General features: G+C 39.1%; 1 protein-coding gene across 1 annotated transcript in view; it reads left to right on the top strand.

Moving 5' to 3' along the window:
* LOC140190799 (calcium-binding protein 7) overlaps positions 1-2,014 on the top strand; it is a 72,743-nt gene extending 70,729 nt beyond the window's left edge. The window contains exon 5 of the mRNA XM_072247649.1: positions 1,887-2,014. Coding sequence (XP_072103750.1) covers positions 1,887-2,014 — 128 coding nt within the window. The remainder of the gene's footprint in view (positions 1-1,886) is intronic.
* The last annotated feature ends 20,239 nt before the right edge of the window (positions 2,015-22,253 follow it).

The following is a 22,253-nucleotide window of genomic DNA, read 5'->3' on the forward strand; positions in this document are numbered from 1 at the left end:
AGTTGAAAAAAACTTACAGTATGCTCTATTATTCTATTGGCTAGCTTACCTTCATATGTCATCTTTTCTCTCCATATGTCATTTTAGTTGCCTTCTGTCGGTTTTTAAAAGCTTCCCAATCCTCTAACTTCCCATTATTTTTTGCTATATCATATGTCCCCTCTTTTCCTTTTATGCTGTCTTTGATTTCCCTTGTCAGCCACAGTTGCCTCATCCTCCCTTTAGAATATTTCTTCATCTTTGGGTTGTATCTCTCCTGCGCCTTCTGAATTGCTCCCAGAAACTCCAGCCATTGCCGTTCTGTTGTCATCCCTACTAGTGTCTCTTCCCAGTCAACTTTGGCCAGCTCCTCTCTCGTGTCTCTGTATTACCCTTTACTACACTGTACTACTGATACGTCTGACTTTATCATTTCCCTCTCAAACTGCATGGTGAATTCTATCATATTATGATCACTGCCTCCCAAGCATTTCTTTGCCTTATGGTTTATAATGGTCTGCATTAACTTTGACACCTGATGTTAGGTGGAACCTGTGTGTATTACTCCACTTAACAATCTCTCCTTTCTTGAACAAGTCCTCAGGCAGTACTCCTGTATGTAAAGAGGACTGAAGAGAGCTACCTTTACTACTTTTATCTTTACTTCAGCAAGCTGGAATGCTGCTCTATCCGAACAATGTCATAGAACTGTACCATATGGAAAGAGATCATTTGGCCCATTCATCCACACAGATCAATGAGGATATTTCTGGAATACTCCCATCTCCCTAAATGTGGTCCATAGACTTCCATCCCCAGGCATTTGAAATATCCATCTCAACATTCCTTGACTGCTTTTAGCCACTCAGCTTCAACAATTCTCTCAGATGGTGCATTCCAGCTGCTCAACCCTCTAAGTTAAGAAAGTCGCTTCTCATATCTCCTCTAAATCTCTTCTTTCTAACTCCAAACCTGCATTTTTTATTTTATGTACCTTTGATAATGGAAAAGTTTCCTGCCATCTATCCTCTCTTTATCCTCAATCTTATGTATCTCTGTCAAGACTTCTCTTACCTTCCTCTGCTTTAGCGAGAACAGACCTAACTTCTCCAGTTTCTCCTCATAAGCAAATTACACCGTTCTTAAGTAAATCTTTTTTAAATCATCACTTTCCCGCTCATAACTATCTTCTTTGGTTTAACCTTACCTATTTCTTCCGTAAAGGCAGGAATAGACAATTTATTTAACACTTCTGACACTTCAAAATCATTGATATTATCTCTTTCTCAGTAGAGTTTTTCTCCATCAACATTTTTCAAAGGTCTTCTCATCATTATTTTAAACCAAATTATACTGTGATCATTCTGGTCTGGAGAATGCTACACACTTCACTTGCCTTACATAATTTCCCAGAAACAATTCCACAAATCCCAGAAACTACTCCCTTTCTTTTAAAAACCCAGCAGTTTTAATGAAGTGAGAATTCTCAATTTCAACTCATCACTGTAAAAGACTACTCACATATTCAACTGGATAGAATGGCAGAATTTTTCTGTGAATGTCCTGTGAGTTGTGACATTGATTCTGCAGTTATTGTTTCTGTGTCAAGGGTTAGCTGTTCTGGGGAGTTCAATATCAGCTGCTTTATCTGTTCAGTTCCCCCTTTTACTGGGTCTAAATCGAATGTATTTATATATCTGGTTAATGTGCACTCCTTTTTTGTATGCAACTGAAAATTAAAACACACTTGAGTTGTATTTTCAGCTCTTCGTTGCTTGCATTTGCCTCCATCTGGCAAGTTTCATTCTTTCTCAGCTGGGTCAATAGTTATTGCTGTCAGCAGAGAAATACCGTGCAGTGTGTTGTAAATTCACACAGAGTAAACTCTCTTTTGTTTCCGTCTGCAGCATGTTCCACGCAGCAAATCAAACAGACGTGTGTAAGGAAGAGCCTCATCTGCGCGTTTGCTATTGCTTTCATTATCAGTGTAATGCTTATAGCAGCAAATCAGGTGCTGAGAAGTGGGATGAAATGAGGGGGACCGTCCTCAAGTCAGCCTGTACCTGAACAATTCAGATAAACTGGTAGACAGCAGCGTGATTGCATGGTAGCCCTAATGACTTTGGAATCCCGGAAGGAACTTCCCGCCTATACAGGAATACAGGAAAATAAATGCATGATAATGCATGGATTTTGAAACCTTGATGTGACAACATATATTTTGTGAATCTCTTGTAATGTAATGAACACTACCAATAAGGGTATCACTACGTGCAGATGAAATCCACAGTATGCAAGACAATTTTGAATAGAAAAAAGATTGTTAGTGAAGACTGGAGGAGCTCCCATTGTGCCAAAATGAATCCAAACGTGTCCACATAAAGAAAGGAAAAGGAAGACTGGTGAGTGAAGGGTTCTAAATATTGCATTCTCATTTTCTCAAAAAAAAAAGACATTGCACTAGCTGTTTTATAGTGAAAGGCATCACAGCAGAATTCCCAGACATCAAACAAATGCATCTGACTCCCAGACCTGTCTGCTTCAACAAAAAAAAATCAATTGCCAGTATTTATTGTTCTAGTCTAAAGTTCGATTCTATAATTTGCATTACACAACTTTATATCCATTGCAGATTTAATAATGAACAACACAGATGTCTTAGCCATGCATCATTGTAAATGTTACACCGTACTTTCTGTTGAGCTGCATTCTGCTGATTTTGACACAGTAATGGTACTTGCCTCTACCGCTAGGGAAGAAAATCAGCAGGAAAAGAATCTTAATATTCGCTGCAGACTTCCCTTTTGCCAATGTTGCTTGCTGACAGGGATCAGTTCGAAAGGAACCCTGGTGCCCAGTAACCATGATGTCATCAAACTGCAAGAATTTTCACAGACATCAAGCCAAGAAAGAAAAAGCACAATTTTTAGCTAACAATGTACAGAAATTAAAATTGGATTGCATACTCTTTGAGGTGGAAATACCACAAATAAGTCTTTTAAAAGTCAAACTTCTTTTTATTTTAAACCCTGTTGGTTAAAATATTAAAATATGGTTAAAATATGAGTTAAAATATTAAAATAATGACACTTAAAATTAAAGATGTTTCTTTAAAATCTCACTTGCTCATGTTGAAACAAAGTATGATATTTAAGGATAACTAGCAAGTGTTTTGAATTTTCATCAGTTCACTGGTTTCCCTTGTTTGTAATGGGGAAGGCTACTACAATAACTACAGAGAAAGAGAAATGAAGTACTAACAGCAACTTCAGGATTTCAACCCAGACAGTTCATGTAAAGAACATTGCCCTTAGCTCCTCAGAGCGATTACATCAATTGTTGATATTTTTGCAATCAAGGCAAACAGGGCATAGGCGGATGTAAGGTAATGTGATGTGTTAAGGTAAAAACTTTGTTGAGGAAAAAAAAAGCAATTAAACCAGAACAGATAGATTTAAATAGCTTCAGTGTAATAATTTATAATTATCTTATATTCACTCAGAAAATTAAATTTCAAAAAGTGTCAAACAAAATATAGTCCCAATCAGCATTATTAAGTTTTAAAAAAATCTTTCTCAGCAATAGCAATTGAAAGAAGCACAAAATTTGCTTTTCGTCAACTTATCTGCCTTGATAAAAATTGATGCTTCCCTGTACGAGGCTTGTGCTAGGTTTTCAGGTAGCAATAGGATATCTTGAATTATCTTAACTCATGTTTTTATTATCCCATCAATATGGAGGAAATTAACAGCAACATTAGAGGTTTGGATTCATTCTTGATTTGGCAAAATGCTGTTTCCATGCCTCTATCCACAAATAAGTGGTTGAAAAGCACTTTAAAAAAAACAAAATAATTTCTAAGGAGTCTTAGCTAAACATTTTATTAAAGCCGCACATATATTTTTGCAGATTTTGCTACATTAACTTTTATTCCTTTATGAAAGAAAGAAAAACATATTTGTGATTCACAGTGTAATGTTGTTTCCCTGCGGAGGATTTTATTGCCACAGTCAATGGTGTTTGCTGTGTGAACTTAAGGCAAGATTAGAAGAAATCAAACCAAATTCTTGGATATTTCAGAGTCTTAATGACTTCTAGGAAGTGAGGTGATCTTTGTTGTAAGTGAACATAATTTACTTGAAAAGAAAGATTTTGCACTAGAAAATGGTAAAGAGTAGGTCATGCATCAGTATAGTGGGATGTTTACTGGTGTAATATTATCGAGAGTCCTCCAGGATATTTATCCTCTGCTTTCAATAAATCAATTTCACTCAAATGGGTGGTGATGATAAAGGTAACTTGGGTAGGAAAGGGCTTGAGAACAGAAATAACAAGCTGCTTCCTTTTTAATTCTCTATCTTGCCAGGACACCAAATATTTATTTGATAAATGTTATAAATATTTCATCATGTTTACTTAATCCTGAAAATTTTCATATTTCATGGAAAATCTGTAGGTATCCATAAAAAATGCATTTTGAACTGTAGCAAATTACTTTCAGGTCATCCTCACAATTAACACTGTGGCTTAGATTTAAGTATAAAAATGTAGCACTATTAATGATAAAGTGTGGTAAAACAGCCAGTAATCATTAGTGGGAACTATACCATTTAGTTGCATAGCAGAAGCATTCACATTTTTGCCTAGAGATTTACTGGTGATCACTTTCACTAATACCCAGCTATTGAGTTAAAACATGCACTTATAAAGGAATCAAGTATTCCTGAATAAGTGAAAACATATCCAAGTAAATTTAAAACCTTAAATCCTTCTTTTAAAAGTTAATTTGATGGAACTCTTTAATTCTTTAATGAGACTGACATCTCATTTTTAAAGCCATAACCTTAAAAATTTGTGACAACAAAGTTCAGAGCAAATGCTAAAATTTTATAGTGTTGAAATCATCTGAAATTTTCAATGGTTCAATGGCTCCATTTAATATCAGAGAATGTTTACAACCTGAAATTCTTACTCTTCACAGACATCCACAAAACAGAAGGCAACCCTAAAGAATAAATGGCATAAAAACATTAGAACCCCATTATTTTTGATGGATCAAATTCGCAATTAATTCTCCCATTACATTTTGAGATGAATTGCAATCCTATCAATTAATTTATTTGTGCTAAGTTTAATATTATCCAGTGGAACAGATGGATTCTGTCAAATTTCAGCCTTGGATCCAAGTTCAAAGTTTGTATTTTTGAGCACTGATAGTCAACCATTAGGCCCTGAAAATGTACCACATGATACAAGTAATCCATCCCAGTGTCATTTTAGACAATTACACCATTTTTTCCCTAAACAGACTAATGCCTCTGTTAAAAGCATTAAGGGATATTATCCTGTGGCACATCAAGTTTCCTGGATGTTGAAATAGTAATACTATTTGGCTGGAATAAACTGTTTCAATGATTCTTTGCAGAACTATATAGCATAGAAGTTGGCATTCAGGCAATCAGATTGGGAGCCATCTATATGAGAAGCTGTCCCATCAGCGACCCTATTAATCAGATTGTGTCCTATTGAAAGAATGGGACTGAGTTTCCCCCGATAATGGATTACAGGTGGCCAACTAGTGGTGAGCACAAGCCAGTGGTCTGATTTGTAGAGTGTATGACCAATTTTGGTTTGGGAACAAGGACAAAATGAGCTGCAGACCAAAACCTGAAACATTTTGGGCAGCCAGTAATGTTGCGAGGCCACACTCCTAGCCAAAGGAAGATTCACAGACATTCCCTCTGACTTCAGAGGTGTGATCTTCAGTGGTGGGGAGATGAGGAAGGTCAGTGACCTAGGCTGGTGGTGACGTTGGCTAGATTAGTGCAATTCAGTGAAGCACCTCAATCACTGCTGGCCCTAGAACTGTAAAGTGAAACATACCATATTGACTTCTCTTCACCCCAACTAGCCAACTAAGACAGGGCAGAGTACACAATACAATCACTCTGGTCCTCAGTTGCATGAGGAATGATCAGCAAAGGTACATTAGTAGAAAATCAAAAATCAACTGCCCTTTCCAGATGAATATGTGGGACGCTTATTCAGAAACCCCAGTTAGATGGTAAGACAAATATCATCATTGTAAATGCGATGCCATCGTTTTGTGCTGGGCTGTAGGTCTCAAAAAATCAGTCAATGCATTGATATCACGGTTACGGTTACTAAGGGACATATTAGTTTAAAAATGAACTGTTAGACTAGTAACAAAACACAAAGGTATTTCATCTTTTGCAGCAATAGCGTCTGCACTGTGTGCAATATTATCATAGTAAACCGAAGCAATGCAAAATTGTCTCCTAAAGTCATCTGTAGCTATAGTACAGTGTTAATCATTCATTATGTTACTAATAAGTTAGAAGATCTATGAAAATAAAAAAAAAACATGTACATAGTTTGTAATAAAAATAAAGAAAATTCAGTTTTAGGGATAATGCCCTAAAGTTTGCTCATTCTTCCCATGCATTAACTGGAAGATTCAGTGACATCCATCACTAAGGATGTGTTGTATAACTCCAGTGGCATCTATAGTAGGATTACTTACTCTGTTAAACCACTCTAGGTTTTGAGTAGGGAGGTCACAGCGTGAGTACTAACAGGGAGAGTCTAACGTATGCACCATAGCCCACCAAAGTGTTCTCTGTGCAATATAATACATTTCTCTGCATGAAGGAATGTGAAGTACATTAGAGAAGTGTATATTTTATTTGATGAAAAATGTCTTAAGTTTACGTTTGTGTAGAAAATATTTTAATTGTAGCATCAGTGTTTCTTTATCTCAATGAATCTTATAAACAGTTAAGAATGCCTTTAATTTTGTACATTGTATTTCTTGTCAATGCATAAGGTGTAGGAGAAACTACAGTATAGCATAGCAAATTATGTTAAATTTGTTCATAAGGGTGATGTATGATTTACAATACTAGTAGATAGTTGAATACAATAGTTAAGAACCAGTTACCCCATACAGAACATGTTATCTGTGAGTAATGCATTTCTCTGCTCCATAATTCATGAAGTGTGAATTCAGATTTATATTTAAAAAGCTATTGAAAATATAAAATGAAAGCAATTATCTTTTTGTAAGTCATACTGAAAAATATAATGTACTTATAGCTTATGGACATCCAAAGTTCAACTTAGTGGAAGTGTTACTTGTCGTTGTGGTAACAGTATGTACTGTCCTTGTTTTCTGTTGTAAATGTCATGAACTGTGTCTGGTCAAATTAGTGTTCAAATTAGAATTCAGAACATTTCTCAGCCCAGCAACCTGAGGCTGGATGTAATCAAAAGGGTGGTAAGAGCGACAGGCAGAACTGCACGCACAATATATGGACTGGAAGTAAATATCACAATACAGCAAATATAATCATGCTTGTGTCGTATCCCAAGCCGCAGGGTGTTCAAGGGTTTAAAAAATCCAAATATCCATACAACAGACTTTGAATTTCATCCGTTGTGTTAAACATTTATTTCATAGCATTGTTCAGCTGATTCTCGGATTTTCTAGTTACTCTAGTTGACTCTAGTTATTTTCTGTTAAATTAGCAATTTATTTTCCCTTAAACTCCTCGTCAGAATAATAGAATCTACTGGTTAGAAAAGAAAACATCTTCATTTGCATTATTAATGTCCACTAAGATTTCTTAAGGTATCATTATGATTTTAAAGTCTGTAAGAAGAGGCATTCCTTTCCAGTGCACTGCCTGAATCCCACTAGAGACTCCAAAAAAGATTCTGATGGTCTCATCAGTGTTGGCTACACATTAAATAGTTAATGGCTTTAGGCATAGGTTAACAAGCACTCCAAAAACTGTGATCCACCATTGTAGTGAAGGTAGCCATTTGCCAACAAATAATGGATTCCAAGCTGTCTATAAACTATGTCTCAAAATTGTATGGGATTTTACTATGCAAGCTGCTGCTATAGATGGTATATCCTTAGATGGATAAATGTTGAAAGGGCTCTGTATTATTACTTCTCTCAATAAACAAAGGGGCATGTGCATTAGAAGCTTTTTTAAAAACAATACATTGCTAACTAATGGTGATATAATGCTTAAACAAAGAGTAATTTTAAAGTATGTCATGTTATATTTTTAAAGAAATGGTAAACTTTTTGTTGGTCTTTGTGATGGGCTTGATTGTAGAATTAAACATCAACAACATGAATTTTCTTTTTATAAATTTTAGTCAAACTCCATTAGGTTTTAGCCAAACCCCGTTAAGATTTTGGTCAAAGAAGCTTCAAAGGTTCATTTGTTCTATCTTTGAGGAAAGGGATGTGCATGTACATGCACAAAATATCTGTGTGCAATTTAACCATTCTCCTGGTCTGCCAGTTTTTCCCCCACTAATTCAACATGGTAGTTTGTTCTTTTAATTAGTAGCTAATAAATTGGTAGGGCTTTGACATCAAAATTACTACACAAGATTCAGACATTGTGAACTCAGACCTTCCAACTTACCCTCATTGTAACTAGGTGAGGTGGTATAAAAATTAGAAATAGGGGCTTGAATAGAAAGTGGTTTCACAAACGTGTATCATCTTTGAAGTCAATACAGCTGATGCAATCCTGGCCTTCACTCAACTTTTCTGACAGCTCCCCCAAAGAAATCTGTCAGTCTCAATGTTCAATATCTCCTGTGGATTAACCTCCATTACTCTGTTGGGTGGAGGATTCCAAAGATTCACAACCCCCTTAAAAAAATCCACTAGCTCCACTTAAATGGGCAACCTTTTACCTTGAAACTATAGCCCTGAGTTCTAAAGAGCTGCAGAGGGAAACATTCTCAAAACACCTACTTGTTGACCCTCCTTGGAATTTTGTATGTTACAATAAGACAACCTTTCATTACTCTAAAGTCAAGTATAAACCCTATCTTCTCAATGTTAACCCAGTAACCAATCTCATGGACCTTGTCTGAATGGTCTCCGTTGCTGATATGGCCCTCCTTAAACAAGGAGATCGAAGCAGGATTCTTGAAGTGGCCAACTCATGAAGTCAACAGTTCACCCTGTCAAACTTCCTCCATGGTATTAGTGTGGTCTCACAGCTGTTGCTAGACTTACCTACCTGTGCAGACTGGAGGAACAACACCCTATTGGTGGTCTAAAACCCAGTGGCATGAATACTGGGTTTACCAGGTTTCCCAGTTTTAGGCAACTCACACCTCCTTTTGTTTCCCTTCCACCCTCCCACTCCTACTCCCTCTGATACTTCCCCTGAACTCTCTTCACTCATCTTTGCCTCTTGCCCCTCATTCATTTCACACACAAGACCTCACCCCTTCCCATTCCCACCTCCTTTGTATGTCTAAATCCAGCACTGGTGGCGCTTTGTGTTCCTGCTTATACCCCTCCAGCAGATGTCTCCTAAATTCACACTCCCCTACCACCACCATACTCCATTTGAACCCCCCCCCCACCATCTGCCTCCGTCTATCATTCAACTGCCACTGTCTTCCAGCTTCACCCTCACTCCCCTCCCCTACTACCACTAACTGCCTACCGTCTTTCAGCTCTTCTTGGCCAACCAGTCTCCTCGGAATCCTTCCTTGGCACACCACTTCTCCTCTTTATACCGGCTATCTCGCTACTCCACTCTTAGTCCTGATGCAAGGTTCCTATTTGAAATGTCCGCAAATCATTTCCTCCCACCGATGCTCCTTGATCCATTAAGTTATTTCAGCAGATTGTTTGTTGCTCCAGACTTCAGCATCTAAGAATCTTGTGTCTCTACTCTCCACTGAAGGCCAAAATCCCACTTGCATTCTTAATTACAATAGACAATAGGTGCAGGAGTAGGCCATTCAGCCCTTCGAGCCAGCACCACCATTCACTGTGATCATGGCTGATCATCCACTATCAGTATCCAGTTCCTGCCTTATCCCCATAACCTTTGATTCCACTATCTTTAAGAGCTCTATCCATCTCTTTTTTGAAAGCATCCAGAGACTTGGCCTCCTTCTGGGGCAGAGCATTCCATATATCCACCACTCTCTGGGTGAAAAAGTTTTTCCTCAACTCCATTCTAAATGGCCTACCCCTAATTCTTAAACTGTGGCCTCTGGTTCTGGACTCACCCATCAGCGGGAGCATGCTTCCTGCCTCCAGCGTGTCCAATCCCTTAATAATCTTATATGTTTCAATAAGATCCCCTCTCAGCCTTCTAAATTCCAGAGTATACAAGCCCAGTCACTCCAATATCTCAACATATGACAGTCCTGCCATCCCGGGAATTAACCTTGTGAACCTATGCTGCACTCCCTCAATTACGTTCTGTACCCTCAAATAATTATGAAGTGATATCTCATTTCTTAATAATCACCTGTATTTTTCTCTACCGGAACAGCCAATGTTTTTAATGGAATTCCTAGCAAACTTTACTATTGGCAGTTGGCTAAGGAATTTACCTTCTGAATATTTTGCCTTAAGTTGGAAGGTCTGAGAAACTGAGTCAAAGGAAGTCAACATTGTGGAGGCAATATCTCTGACACCAGTACTTGAAATGAGTTCACTGCCGTTGGTTGTCTTAATCCCTATTTCTGTCCCCAACACTATGAAGATCTTGTTGTTCCTGTTGCTGGTGGTACTGTATACTGTAGCCTAATGAATGGACCTTACAGTTATTTTACAATGTAATTCTTTCTGAATGTTTAATGCATTTGTCTGAAATTCCACTCTCTGCTATTTTCCTGGAGGCATTAGACTGTTTACAAAAAGTTTCAGTACCTTTACTAGTTTAGTGAGGAGTCTCAGACTAATACTTCAGTAAATAATTATTACACATTGTAACGGCAAGGCCAGTATATTTTCATTAAATCAAGAGAAATGCACATCATAGTCTGGAATGTGACTAACAACAATCTAAGAGCGTGAATTCTGACTACTGAATTACAATCAAATATTGGGTAGATTTGATTTCTAAATGTACTAAATGAAATTTGAAGACCAAAAATATTATTCACCTGTATGCATCTGTGTATTTTAAAGGTCTTGATTTTATTATATATGCATAACTAATTTATGAGTTGCTTTTAGTGCATGAACATATTTTTAATAAATTATTTGCAATACTGAACAAATCAATGTTTAATTTTTTTATTAAAATGTTATATGTTTCAAAATTTGGTATAAGAAAATGTTTTTAATAAAAAGGTAACTATTTCCTGAAAAGTTGCATTTTTTTCATATTTCTTCCAATAGATGCTAGTAAATTGTCAATGGAGAATTATGGAACACGTTATTAGTCTATAAGATAGTGCATAAGAACAAATTGACCGTACAAATGCTTCTACACCTCCCTTTTCTCAATGAACCAATTCAGAAGTATGTAAGCTGTGAACATATTAGGCTAACTATGTGGAGCATGCTATATGAATTAAGTGGCATTTTCCACTCCGTACTTCTGTCAATATGTTCACAAGTTCAAGTTAAAACATACCACTGGGAAGAAAGTTATCCAGAATGGATATAATTGGAGAATGGATGTAAAAGTTATATTAAATATTTAATGCGCAACATCATTAAAAGGAGCAAGCACAAACAAAATTTAAATTAAATTTATTTTTGTAATATCTATCTTGAAATTAGTATATCCAAACTGTTTAGTCAAATTTGGTGTATGTGAGATTAGGTACAAAACTCATGACTTTATAAAGGATTGTGAAGTGCGAAGTGTCATGTCAATTTCTTAAGTATCGCTTGAAGGACGAATTCTTGTTGCCGGGTGAATTTCAGCAAAAACACTGTTTGGGAATATAACTTTTTTTTATTAATCTAATTATAAAGGGTAAATACTGTGAGTGAGCTGACATATAATTACTGGGACTGTTTCTGTTTACAGCTGGTCTTAAAGATAATTTTCATTGCCAAACCTATTTACTGCGCTACCATGAGAAGATAGAAGATCCTTTTATCATTTCACATTCATATTTTTTGAGATACTCTTGGTTTGTAAGGAATAATTGGAACAGAGGAAAGAAAGAGATTATATATGTAGCATTCCCAAATCAAAAGGTTCCCTGGCGATGCTATTTCCAGTCACTGCAGTATTTATTCTTTATCTTCTTTCCTACAAGGTGCAGCATCATCTCATTGGGGAAATACAAGCCTGAATATTAGTGAGAAATATTGTCATTTGAACAACTTGCTCATTCATCCCGGAAGATGACTTACAGTAACTTTTAAATTCAACCCAATTTTTGATTGCCTCATTGGTTTTCCTCTATTCCCTTCCTATCCAATATTTTTTATATAATAACATCAAAAGATGTCTCCGAAAATTTGTCAAATTCGTCCCTGCATTTTGGCCCTCTTTAACTGATAAGTTAAAACAATCCAGTACATCAAGTTCTGATACTGGCATGCAGGTTCCATTTCTGGCTCCACACCCTTCCTTTGTTACTTGTATATCAAACTTCGACATCTAGGTGAGCCAAGGCCCTCATTCTAGCTCTTTAATTACCCATTAAGAGGAGTGACCATGTAAATATGATACAGTAACAGATCTGCAAACTATCCTTATGATCCTTGTGCAGAAAAAAAAACACATTTGCCTTCTTTAGGGCTTTTTTCTTGATGATATGGTTGAGCAAGAAATTTACAAAGGGGTCTAGATGAGATGTTTATTTATTTATTGGTATACAGCATGGAATAAGCTCTTCCGGCCCTTGGAGCCAAGGCACACAGCAACCTTCAGTTTAACACTAGCCTAATCATCGAAAGCAATTTCCAATGACCAATTAACCTACCAACTGGCATGTCTTTCCACTGTGGAAGGAAACCCATGCGGTTACGGGGAGAACATACAAACTCCTACAGGCGGCAGTGAAAATGAAACCTGGGTCACTGGTGCAGTAAAGCATTGTGCTAACCACTACCAGGTTGAAAGAAGACGGGATGAAGATACAGATAGAGATGGAAGTGGTCTTGTTTCCTACAGCTTCGCTTTGGCTGTAGGACAGCTGTCAAATGTAGCAGCTGTACAGCTTTAGACTTAGTGAATTCCTGAAGAAAGATTGAAAATGGGGATCTTTGATTAGAACTTCCGATGAGATCAGGAAGGTTACAGAAAATTCTGCCTCCTTCATTTGGTTGTTGCCTAATAATGACAGCTAGAGCACCACTGTACGTGAATTGATAGTTATCTCCAGGAACTTTACTCTGGAGCAGCTCAACATGGAAACCACAAAGTTGCGGTCAGTCACCCAGCATGTTCCCACAGACTGCACAGTTTCAGTCTTCTCTGCAGGAGTTTTGAACCGGCAAAAATTTCAAATATTTACAAAGTAGACCCAATACAAAATATGCTGGAATGTCATGACTTGCACTGACATGTGCGAAACTAAGTTTTTAATTGGCTTTAAAACATATCTATATGGATTGTAATTTCCTTTAAATATTATTAAATATTTAAGGTTTTTAAAAATCCTAAAATAGTTACATGAGGTATCTCAGCTTTTGTTTCCATTGTAAGTGTACCTTCTCATTTTTATTCCACACTGCCTATGAGGGTTCTTTAATGTGACTGGTTACTCAGATAGCTTGATGATACCACAGCTGCTAACTACTACCTAGCTATTGTCACCATTAAATTTTGGGAGATTTAAAAAATTGGTCTTTGGGAAATAGCACATCTTCACCACTTACAGATTTATGCGTCTTTCAGTTTCACTTTGACATGAAGAAATATACAAGTGTCCTGATGAGGTGTCTTGGCCCAAAATATCATCTGTTTATTCCCTTCCATAGGTGCTGCCTGATTGCCGAGGTTCTCCAGCATTTTGTGTGTGTTCATTGAGATTACCGGCATCTGAAGAATCTCTTGTGTTTGCATCTGTTTTTTTTTAAAATCTGGCTCCCTAATAATTTGCACAATTTTGGAACTAGCTGGATACCAGTAAGAGTAAAGTCATACATGAAGGCACATGAGATTTTAACAACAGTATTTTGTGGGGTTCATTATTTCTCCAACACATCGCAAAGATGTGAAGCCGTAACAAAAGCCAAGGGGAGGAAATAAAGTGCATACTTTAAAGACTTAAACGAAACATCAAAAGCACTTCAGTGATTGAAAACAAAGTTTAGGAGATCTGAGGTCATAAAAGGCACCGTTGCTAGAAATCAGAGAGGAAGAAAGTTATGTGAATCTCCTAAACACAAGAGATTCTGCAGATGCTGGAAATCCATCCTCATGAAGGGTCTTGGCCTGAAATGTTGACACTATTCTTCTCCATAGATGCTGTCTGACCTGCTGAGTTCCTTCAGCATTTTGTGTGTGATTTGATTGGGCACATCTGATCAGGGCACATGCTGATACATCAGGAGTGTAACAGGCAAACCTAATAATGACATTGCCTGGGTCATTTTTCAGCCTTTCAGCATTCATCATGGATTGGAACTGCCAGATCCAGGTGTTCAACAGTCACAGAAATTGCAGGTCTCAATTAGGATGCACAACTAGTTGGAATGCCCTTTAAAGGGCACTCACTCCACAAAAAGAATCTTCAGTAGTCTTTGAGAGCTCTCTGGAGACAGTCTTCAGTTTTGTTAGTGCTTAGAGAGATTACAACAAACACTTCTCCGGAGCTCTGCTTAAAGACAGCACCTAATGAAATTCTGTGATTTCAATGGCAACACGTTTTGAGTAGAGTTTCAGGCCAGACATCGCTGGAATCTTAATCAAGGTCAGGAGCTCTGAATGAAGGAGGGCACCTGCTGACTCAGCCTCCTATCAAGCTCTCCGTGCAACAATACCCCCACAGGTTCATGTCTACGACAGTGGTCATCGCTGAGATGCATGCCATTCTGCAGGAGGACCTCTAACCATGAACACATTTCCAGAATTATTTTCAAAAAATTCGGCAGATGTTGCAAATGCAGAGCAACACACACAGAGTGCTGGGGGAACTCCGCATCTATGAAGGGGAATAAACATTTGAAGGTTCGGGCTGAGACCCTTCAATAGGGCTAGAAAGGAAGGGGGAAAAAGACAGAATAATGTGGTGTGGGAGGGGAAGAAGTACAAGCTGACAGGTGATAGGTGAAGCCAGGTGAGGGTGAAGGTTGGTGGCTGGTGGGTGAAGTGAGACGCTGGAAGGTGATAGGTAGAAAAGGTAAAGGGCTGGAGAAGCAGGAATTTGATAGGGCAAGGGAGTTGATAAAAGACCCTGATGAAGGATCTTGGCCCAAAAAAGTTGACTGTTTATTCCCCTCCATCGATGTTGCCCGGCTTCCTGAGTTCCTCCAGTGTTTCCCCAGGATTACTTTTGTTTGTGGATGTCCAATTTAACTTCCTAACCTTAGTCGCTCTTCAAGGCTCTGCTGATTTATGCTTCATCTCAGAGTTTATTGTGCACTGTAGCATTAGAAAAGTTCCTGGGAGTCTGTAATCATGGGGAAGGTGCGTCCTCTAGTTTTTTACAGTGAAGAAGAGTCCTCACAAACATGTGCACTTGCAACATTACTATCCTCTCCAAAGATCAAACCACGTTTGTACATCAGTCACTGAAAGCAAGCATGCAAGTACAGCAGGCTGTGAAGAAAGCTAATGGCATGTTGGCCTTCATAACAAGGGGAATTGAGTATAAGAGCAAAGAGGTCCTTCTGCAGCTGTACAGGGCCCTGGTGAGACCACACCTGGAGTACTGTGTGCGGTTTTGGTCTCCAAATTTGAGGAAGGACATTCTTGCTATTGAGGGAGTGCAGCGTAGGTTCACAAGGTTAATTCCCGGGATGGTGGGACTGTCATATGTCGAAAGATTGGAGCGACTGGGCTTGTATACACTGGAATTTAGAAGGCTGAGAGGGGATCTTATTGAAACATATAAGATTATTAAGGGATTGGACACGCTGCAGGCAGGAAGCATGTTCCCGCTGATGGGTAAGTCCAGAACCAGAGGCCACAGTTTAAGAATTAGGGGTAGGCCATTTAGAATGGAGTTGAGGAAAACCTTTTTCACCCAGGGAGTGGTGGATATATGGAATGCTCTGCCCCAGAAGGCTGTGGAGGCCAAGTCTCTGGATGCTTTCAAAAAAGAGATGGATAGAGCTCTTAAAGATAGTGGAATCAAAGGTTATGGGGATAAGGCAGGAACTGGATACTGATAGTGGATGATCAGTCATGATCACAGTGAATGGCGGTGCTGGCTTGAAGGGCCGAATGGCCTACTCCTGCACCTATTGTCTATTATAACCCATGTGGCAGTCTGAGCTCCTTGAGAAAATGGATGCTCTTCTTGAACTTGAAGAGTTCCTACTTACAAAGTCCAAGTTTTAATTGAGCACAGGAGAACTTTTCTATCAGTTAATGAAGTATCCTGGAAGTTCACACTGAAGCCGACTCATGTATCACATATTGATTTTGCAGTTACCAAAGATATCACCAGTGAAATGCATCGGCTGAAAGAGCAATACAACAAGATCAGTGAAAGACACTCAGTAGTACATCTTCAGCAGCTGACTAATGGACTCTTTAATCAACAAAGGCACTTTGCCTTTCAAGGATAAGGGGCTGTTAACAATTTCTGTCAAGTCAGCTGTTCAGACATTAATGAGTGGGCCCAACTGAACTCTGTCAGCGGACTAGAAGTTGCCATCACAGGTTCCTCAATATGAGGGGAGTCATGAGACCCCTGTTAAGGTAACTGCTCCTGTTGGTGTCAGTAACACCACAGTGGGAGGATGGGGCACAACTTGCTTCATTCTCAGCAATACTTCCAGTTTTCCCACCAATCATATGGATATCTAAGTTGAGCAGGAATCCATGGGAGACGGATTACCCCTGGACTTCTTTCAGTGGGATAAATTAATTCAACACAGAGTAATATTCGGGTGTAGAGCTCCATTTGCCCTGATGTAAGAAAGGAAGAATTTGCACTGGACTGACACATCCTCTAATATAAATGCTCTGTCATTGCCCTTCCCTTCTTGTCCTGATGAAGGGTCTCAGCCCGCAACCTCGACAGTTTATTCTCCCCCCCAGCCCCCAATAAATACTGCTTGACCTGTTGAGTTCCTCCAACACTTTCAGAGCTTTAAGGATAAGTTAGTATTCAAGGTAAACTATCAGGAGGACAGCCGTGAGCTGGAAGGAGTAGCAGTCAATCACCACAGTTTATTTCTCAGATATGGTAACACTTTCAATATTCTTTGTTCAAAAATTCAGCAATATTATCAAAGTACATATAAGTCACCATACACAACCCTGAGATTTATTTTTCTGTGGGCATGCTCAACAAATCTATTGAAAAGTAGCTATAACAGGATCAATGAAAGACCACACATCTAGGGCATTCAGCCAGCAAGCAGAAGACAACAAACTGTGCAAATACAAATGGAAATAGATAGCAATAAATAACGAGAACTTGAGATGAAGAGTCCTTGAAAGTGCATCCGTTGGTCGTGGGAACATTTCAATGGTGGGAGACATGAAATTATCCCCTTCAGTTCAACAGCCTGATGGTTGAGGGGTAGTAATGTTCTTAAACGTAAGGCTCTTGAATTTATTTGTTAAAAGGTACATCAGCTATTTAAAGTCATGTTGTGCATAATGTCACTGAAAGCAAGCATGCAAGTACAGCAGACAGTGAAGAAGGCTAATGGCATGCTGGCCTTCGTAACAAGGGGAATTGAGTATAAGAGCAAAGAGGTCCTTCTGCAGCTGTACAGGGCCCTGGTGAGACCACACCTGGAGTACTGTGTGCAGTTTTGGTCTCCAAATTTGAGGAAGGACATTCTTGCTATTGAGGGAGTGCAGCGTAGGTTCACAAGGTTAATTCCCGGGATGGCGGGACTGTCATATGTCGAAAGATTGGAGCGACTGGGCTTGTATACTCTGGAATTTAGAAGGCTAAGAGGGGATCTTATTGAAACATATAAGATTATTAAGGGATTGGACGTGCCGGAGGCAGGAAGCATGTTCCTCGCTGATGGGTGAGTCCAAAACCGGAGGCCACAGTTTAAGAATAAGGGGTAGGCCATTTAGAACGGAGTTGAGGAAAAACTTTTTCACCCAGAGAGTGGTGGATATATGGAATGCTCTGCCCCAGAAGGCTGTGGAGGCCAAGTCTCTCGATGCTTTCAAAAAAGAGATGAATACAGCTCTTAAAGATAGCGGAATCAAAGGTTATGGGGATAAGGCAGGAACTGGATACTGATTGTGGATGATCAGCCATGGTCACAGTGAATGGCGATGCTGGCTCGAAGGGCCGAATGGCCTACTCCTGCACCTATTGTCTATAAGTCTAGGATGCAACACACTAGGAAAGGTGCGATGGCTCTGGAGACAGTGCAGACTAGGTTTATCAGGATGCTGCCTGGATGGGAGCTATTTATTTATGGGAGAGCTTGGGTAGGCTGGGTTTCTTTTCCAGGGAGTGGAGGAGGCTGAAGAGTGGAAGGTGTATGAAATTAAGAGTAGATAACACAGATAGATAGTCAAGATCTTTATTCCCATGGTACAGACATCAGAAACAAGAGGGCAAAGTTTTAAGGGGATATTTGAAGAGGAACTTGGGGTAATTTTGTGAGTGTTGCTTATTGGTAAATTTTCTTGACACAGTGAAAGTCGAATCTCCGGAATGCACAGAGAGAAGAGATAGTGGAATCAGATCCAATATTATGCTCGGAGGAATTTGACCGACACTCAAATAGGCAACACATAGAACGAGACAACACACAGCTTATGGAAACCTGTAAAAAAACTGGAAGCTCTTCACTACCCAAGCCCAGCCTGCAGCGTAGACGGGCTAAAATGTTGGCGTGGATGTGGTGAGCCAAAGGACCTGCTACTGTGCTGTACAAATCTGTGACCGATTAAATCCTTCGCGGTGATCGAACATGCTGATATTGCTGCACTGATCAAAAATGATCCCATACCAGCATTGATCAGCTTTGCAGAGAGCACCATTTTATTTCAACAACTAATTTGCAACGTGAGGATGAAAGGAAAATACTCGACTCATGGAGTCCATTGCTACAATATATAATGGCGTGACAGCATCTGAAATGGCTTCCCAAAGCATTGGTCACTTGGATTAGTTATTACACACAACTTTTACCAAACTACAGCTGTTACCTTTCACTGCTCATATTTTAAAAAGACAGATTGTACTTACTCTCGGAAGAAACCATCTGAATGACTTCCCGTCCAGAAACTACAGGGAAAAGCTCTGTCATAGAAACATAGAGAACCCTACAGTGCAATACAGGCCCTTCGGCCCACAAAGCTGTGCTGAACATGTACTGTATTTACTTTGGAAATTACCTCAGGTTACCCATAGCCCTCTATTTTTCTGAGTTCCATGGCCCTATCCAGGAGCCTCTTAAAAAGCCCTATTGTATCTGCCACCACCACCATGGCCGGCAGCCCATTCCACGCACTCACCACTCACTGTGTAAAAAATTTACCCCCGACATCTCCTCTGTACCTACCTCCAAGCACCTTAAAACTGTGCCTTCTCATGTTAGCCATTTCAGCCCTGGGAAAAAAACCCTGACTATCCACACGATCAATGCCTCTCATCATCTTATACACCTCTATCAGGTCACCTTTCATCCTCCGTCGCTCCAAGGAGAAAAGGCCGAGTTCATTCAACCTATTCTCATAAGGCGTGCTCGCCAATCCAGGCAACACCCTTGTAAATCTCCTCTGCCCCCTTTCTATAGTTTCCACGTCCTTCCTGTAAGTGAGATGACCAGAAATGAGCACAGTACTGCAAGTGGGGTCTGAACAGGGACCTATATAGCTGTAACATTACCTCTTGGCTCTTGAACTCAGTCCCAAGGTTGATGAAGGCCAATGCACCGTATGCCTTCTTAACCACAGAGTCAACCTGAGCATTCAATCATTGCTTAGATTAAAACTTCCTAGCCTGGCCAAGCTAGAATTCAAGCAACACATTAAACAAATTAATTTCACTTTCCTAACGTCTAAGTGCGCAATGGAATCTGAGGGGATTTGATAGGAATGTAGGGAGAATAAAATAGGGGTTAGTGTAGGGATAGTATAAATGGTTGGTGGGCGGAAAGGCTCATCTCACACTCTGTGATTCTAATTCCATTTTTAACCGCGTTGCCTCACTAATCATAGTGATCTTTTGACCATACTGGGGATGCACAAGGGATACAGATTTCCATAAGTTTTGTATGTGCTGCACACTAAGCGTTGCTAAAAAAATGTATTTTCAGCATAAATTAGGTTTTTAATTATTAGAAGAATTATTGAAGCATGATACTAAATAGCTCAACTGACGATTATTCCATAAAGGTTTTATTTTATACAGTTTTGCCTGGTCAAAGACAAAACTTAATTGCATTGATTTTTTTTACTAGATAATGGGATCATTAATATTTCAATTTTCTGCTGGTCTGTTGCTAACCCTACAATGATCTACAATCCCCGTGATCCTTCTTATTCTAGCCAACCAATGATTGTGGCACACTGCACAGATGTCCTTAACGAGAAGATTTTTAATGCCTGTTTGTCAGATTATATTACACCCTAGTTTAGCCGGAAATTAATGTTAGATCAGATTTAATTCTGCAATTCACATCTTGATGCTGTTTTTTTTTTAAATGTTTTCTTCTCTGTAAATCCAGAAAACTTGCCCAGTTTCTTCTGTTCCAGATCACGTATCAAAATTAACATCAGACTAATGCACTCCAGTGTGGACACTAATCAATCCTTAGAATTTCTGACAAATAGTCTATGCTTTTAGTGAAAGCAAGAATTCTTCTCCAACATTTCCAGACAATCTCTAGATTAGAATAGAATAGGCATCCGTTAGTCTCAAGAGACCATGGATTTGCACCTTGCAAGGTTTCCAGGGCGCAGGTCTGGACAAGGTTGTATGGAAGACCAGCAGTTGCCCATGCTGCAAGTCTCCCCTCTCCACACCACCGATGTTGTCCAAGGGAAGGGCATTAGGACCCATACGGCTTGGCACTGGTGTCGTCGCAGAGCAATGTGTGGTTAGGTGCCTTGCTCAAGGACACACACGCTTCCTCGGCCAAGGCTCAAACTAGCGACCTTCAGATCACTAGACGAACACCTTAACCACTTGGCCTTCACTTCTATTATCCCATTTCTATTTCCTGCCTACAAAAATATGGTACCTGATTTTTTTTTCCTCTTCAAACTTAAAAGAAGCATTTTGTTTTGGAAATGTATTGCTTTATGAAACAATTAATTTCCCCACAGGTATTCATCTTCTATCTGGTTCTTACTTGACAAGACAAAACTGTGATTTTAATCTCAAACAACTAACTACTGAACTTTATTACTTTGAGACCCAGGAAGGAAATTCTTTCTCCTCCTTTCTCTTAAACTAATTGAATTTTCTGTTTTTTAGATATACTCAAAACTTTAAAGTTTGATTGTCTAAAGGAATGAAAAATTCAAATCCAGAACTCACTTTTAAATTAAAGTTGGTTTTCAGAAAAATGAAGCCATTTACTTATATAGCACCTTTGTTCAACTCATATGTTCCAAAGGTATTCATAGTCATATTTCATACTTAGTAACTTAGTTTCTATAGCAATATAAAAAGAGAACATCAGCCAAATCATGAACAGCACAGTCTTGCACACATCGATGAAAAAATTACCAGTTAGTACTGCCCAAATCACTAGCAGAACTTGACTTACAGTAAGTAGATTCAAGGGATCTTTTGCACGAATCTGAGACAGCAGAATATATCAGACAGTGGTGCAAAGCAACTTAAATTCTAGTGCAGGATTCCCTGAAGGTTAAATTGTAGGCTGAGTCAGTAGTAAGGAATGGAAATGCAATGCTAGCATTAATTTGGAGAGGGCCGAGAATATAAAAGCAAGGATGTAATGCTGAGGCTTTATAATGCATTGATCGGACCACACTTGGAATATGGCAAGCATTTATCTAAGAAAGGATGTGTTGGCACTAGAGAGGGGCCAGAGAGGGACCCTTTCATTCCTGACAGTGATCTCAGGAATGAAAGGGTTAACATCTGAGAAGTGTTTGATGGCTCTGTGCTGGTACTCTCTAGAGTTTGGAAAAATGAGGGTGATTTCATTGAAGATTGAAAGGCCTAGATAGAATGGATGTGGAAAGGATATTTCCTATAGCGGAGGAGTCTATGACAAGAGGGCACAGCCTCATAATACGAGGATGTCCCTTCAAAACAGAGACGAGGTGGAAATTCTTTAGCCAAAAGGTGGTGAATCTGTGGAATTCACTGCCATGGACAGCTGTGGAAACCAAGTTACTGGGTATATTTAAAGTGGAAGTCGA

Source organism: Mobula birostris, chromosome 31, assembly GCF_030028105.1.
Source record: "Mobula birostris isolate sMobBir1 chromosome 31, sMobBir1.hap1, whole genome shotgun sequence".
Lineage (NCBI taxonomy): Eukaryota > Metazoa > Chordata > Chondrichthyes > Myliobatiformes > Myliobatidae > Mobula > Mobula birostris.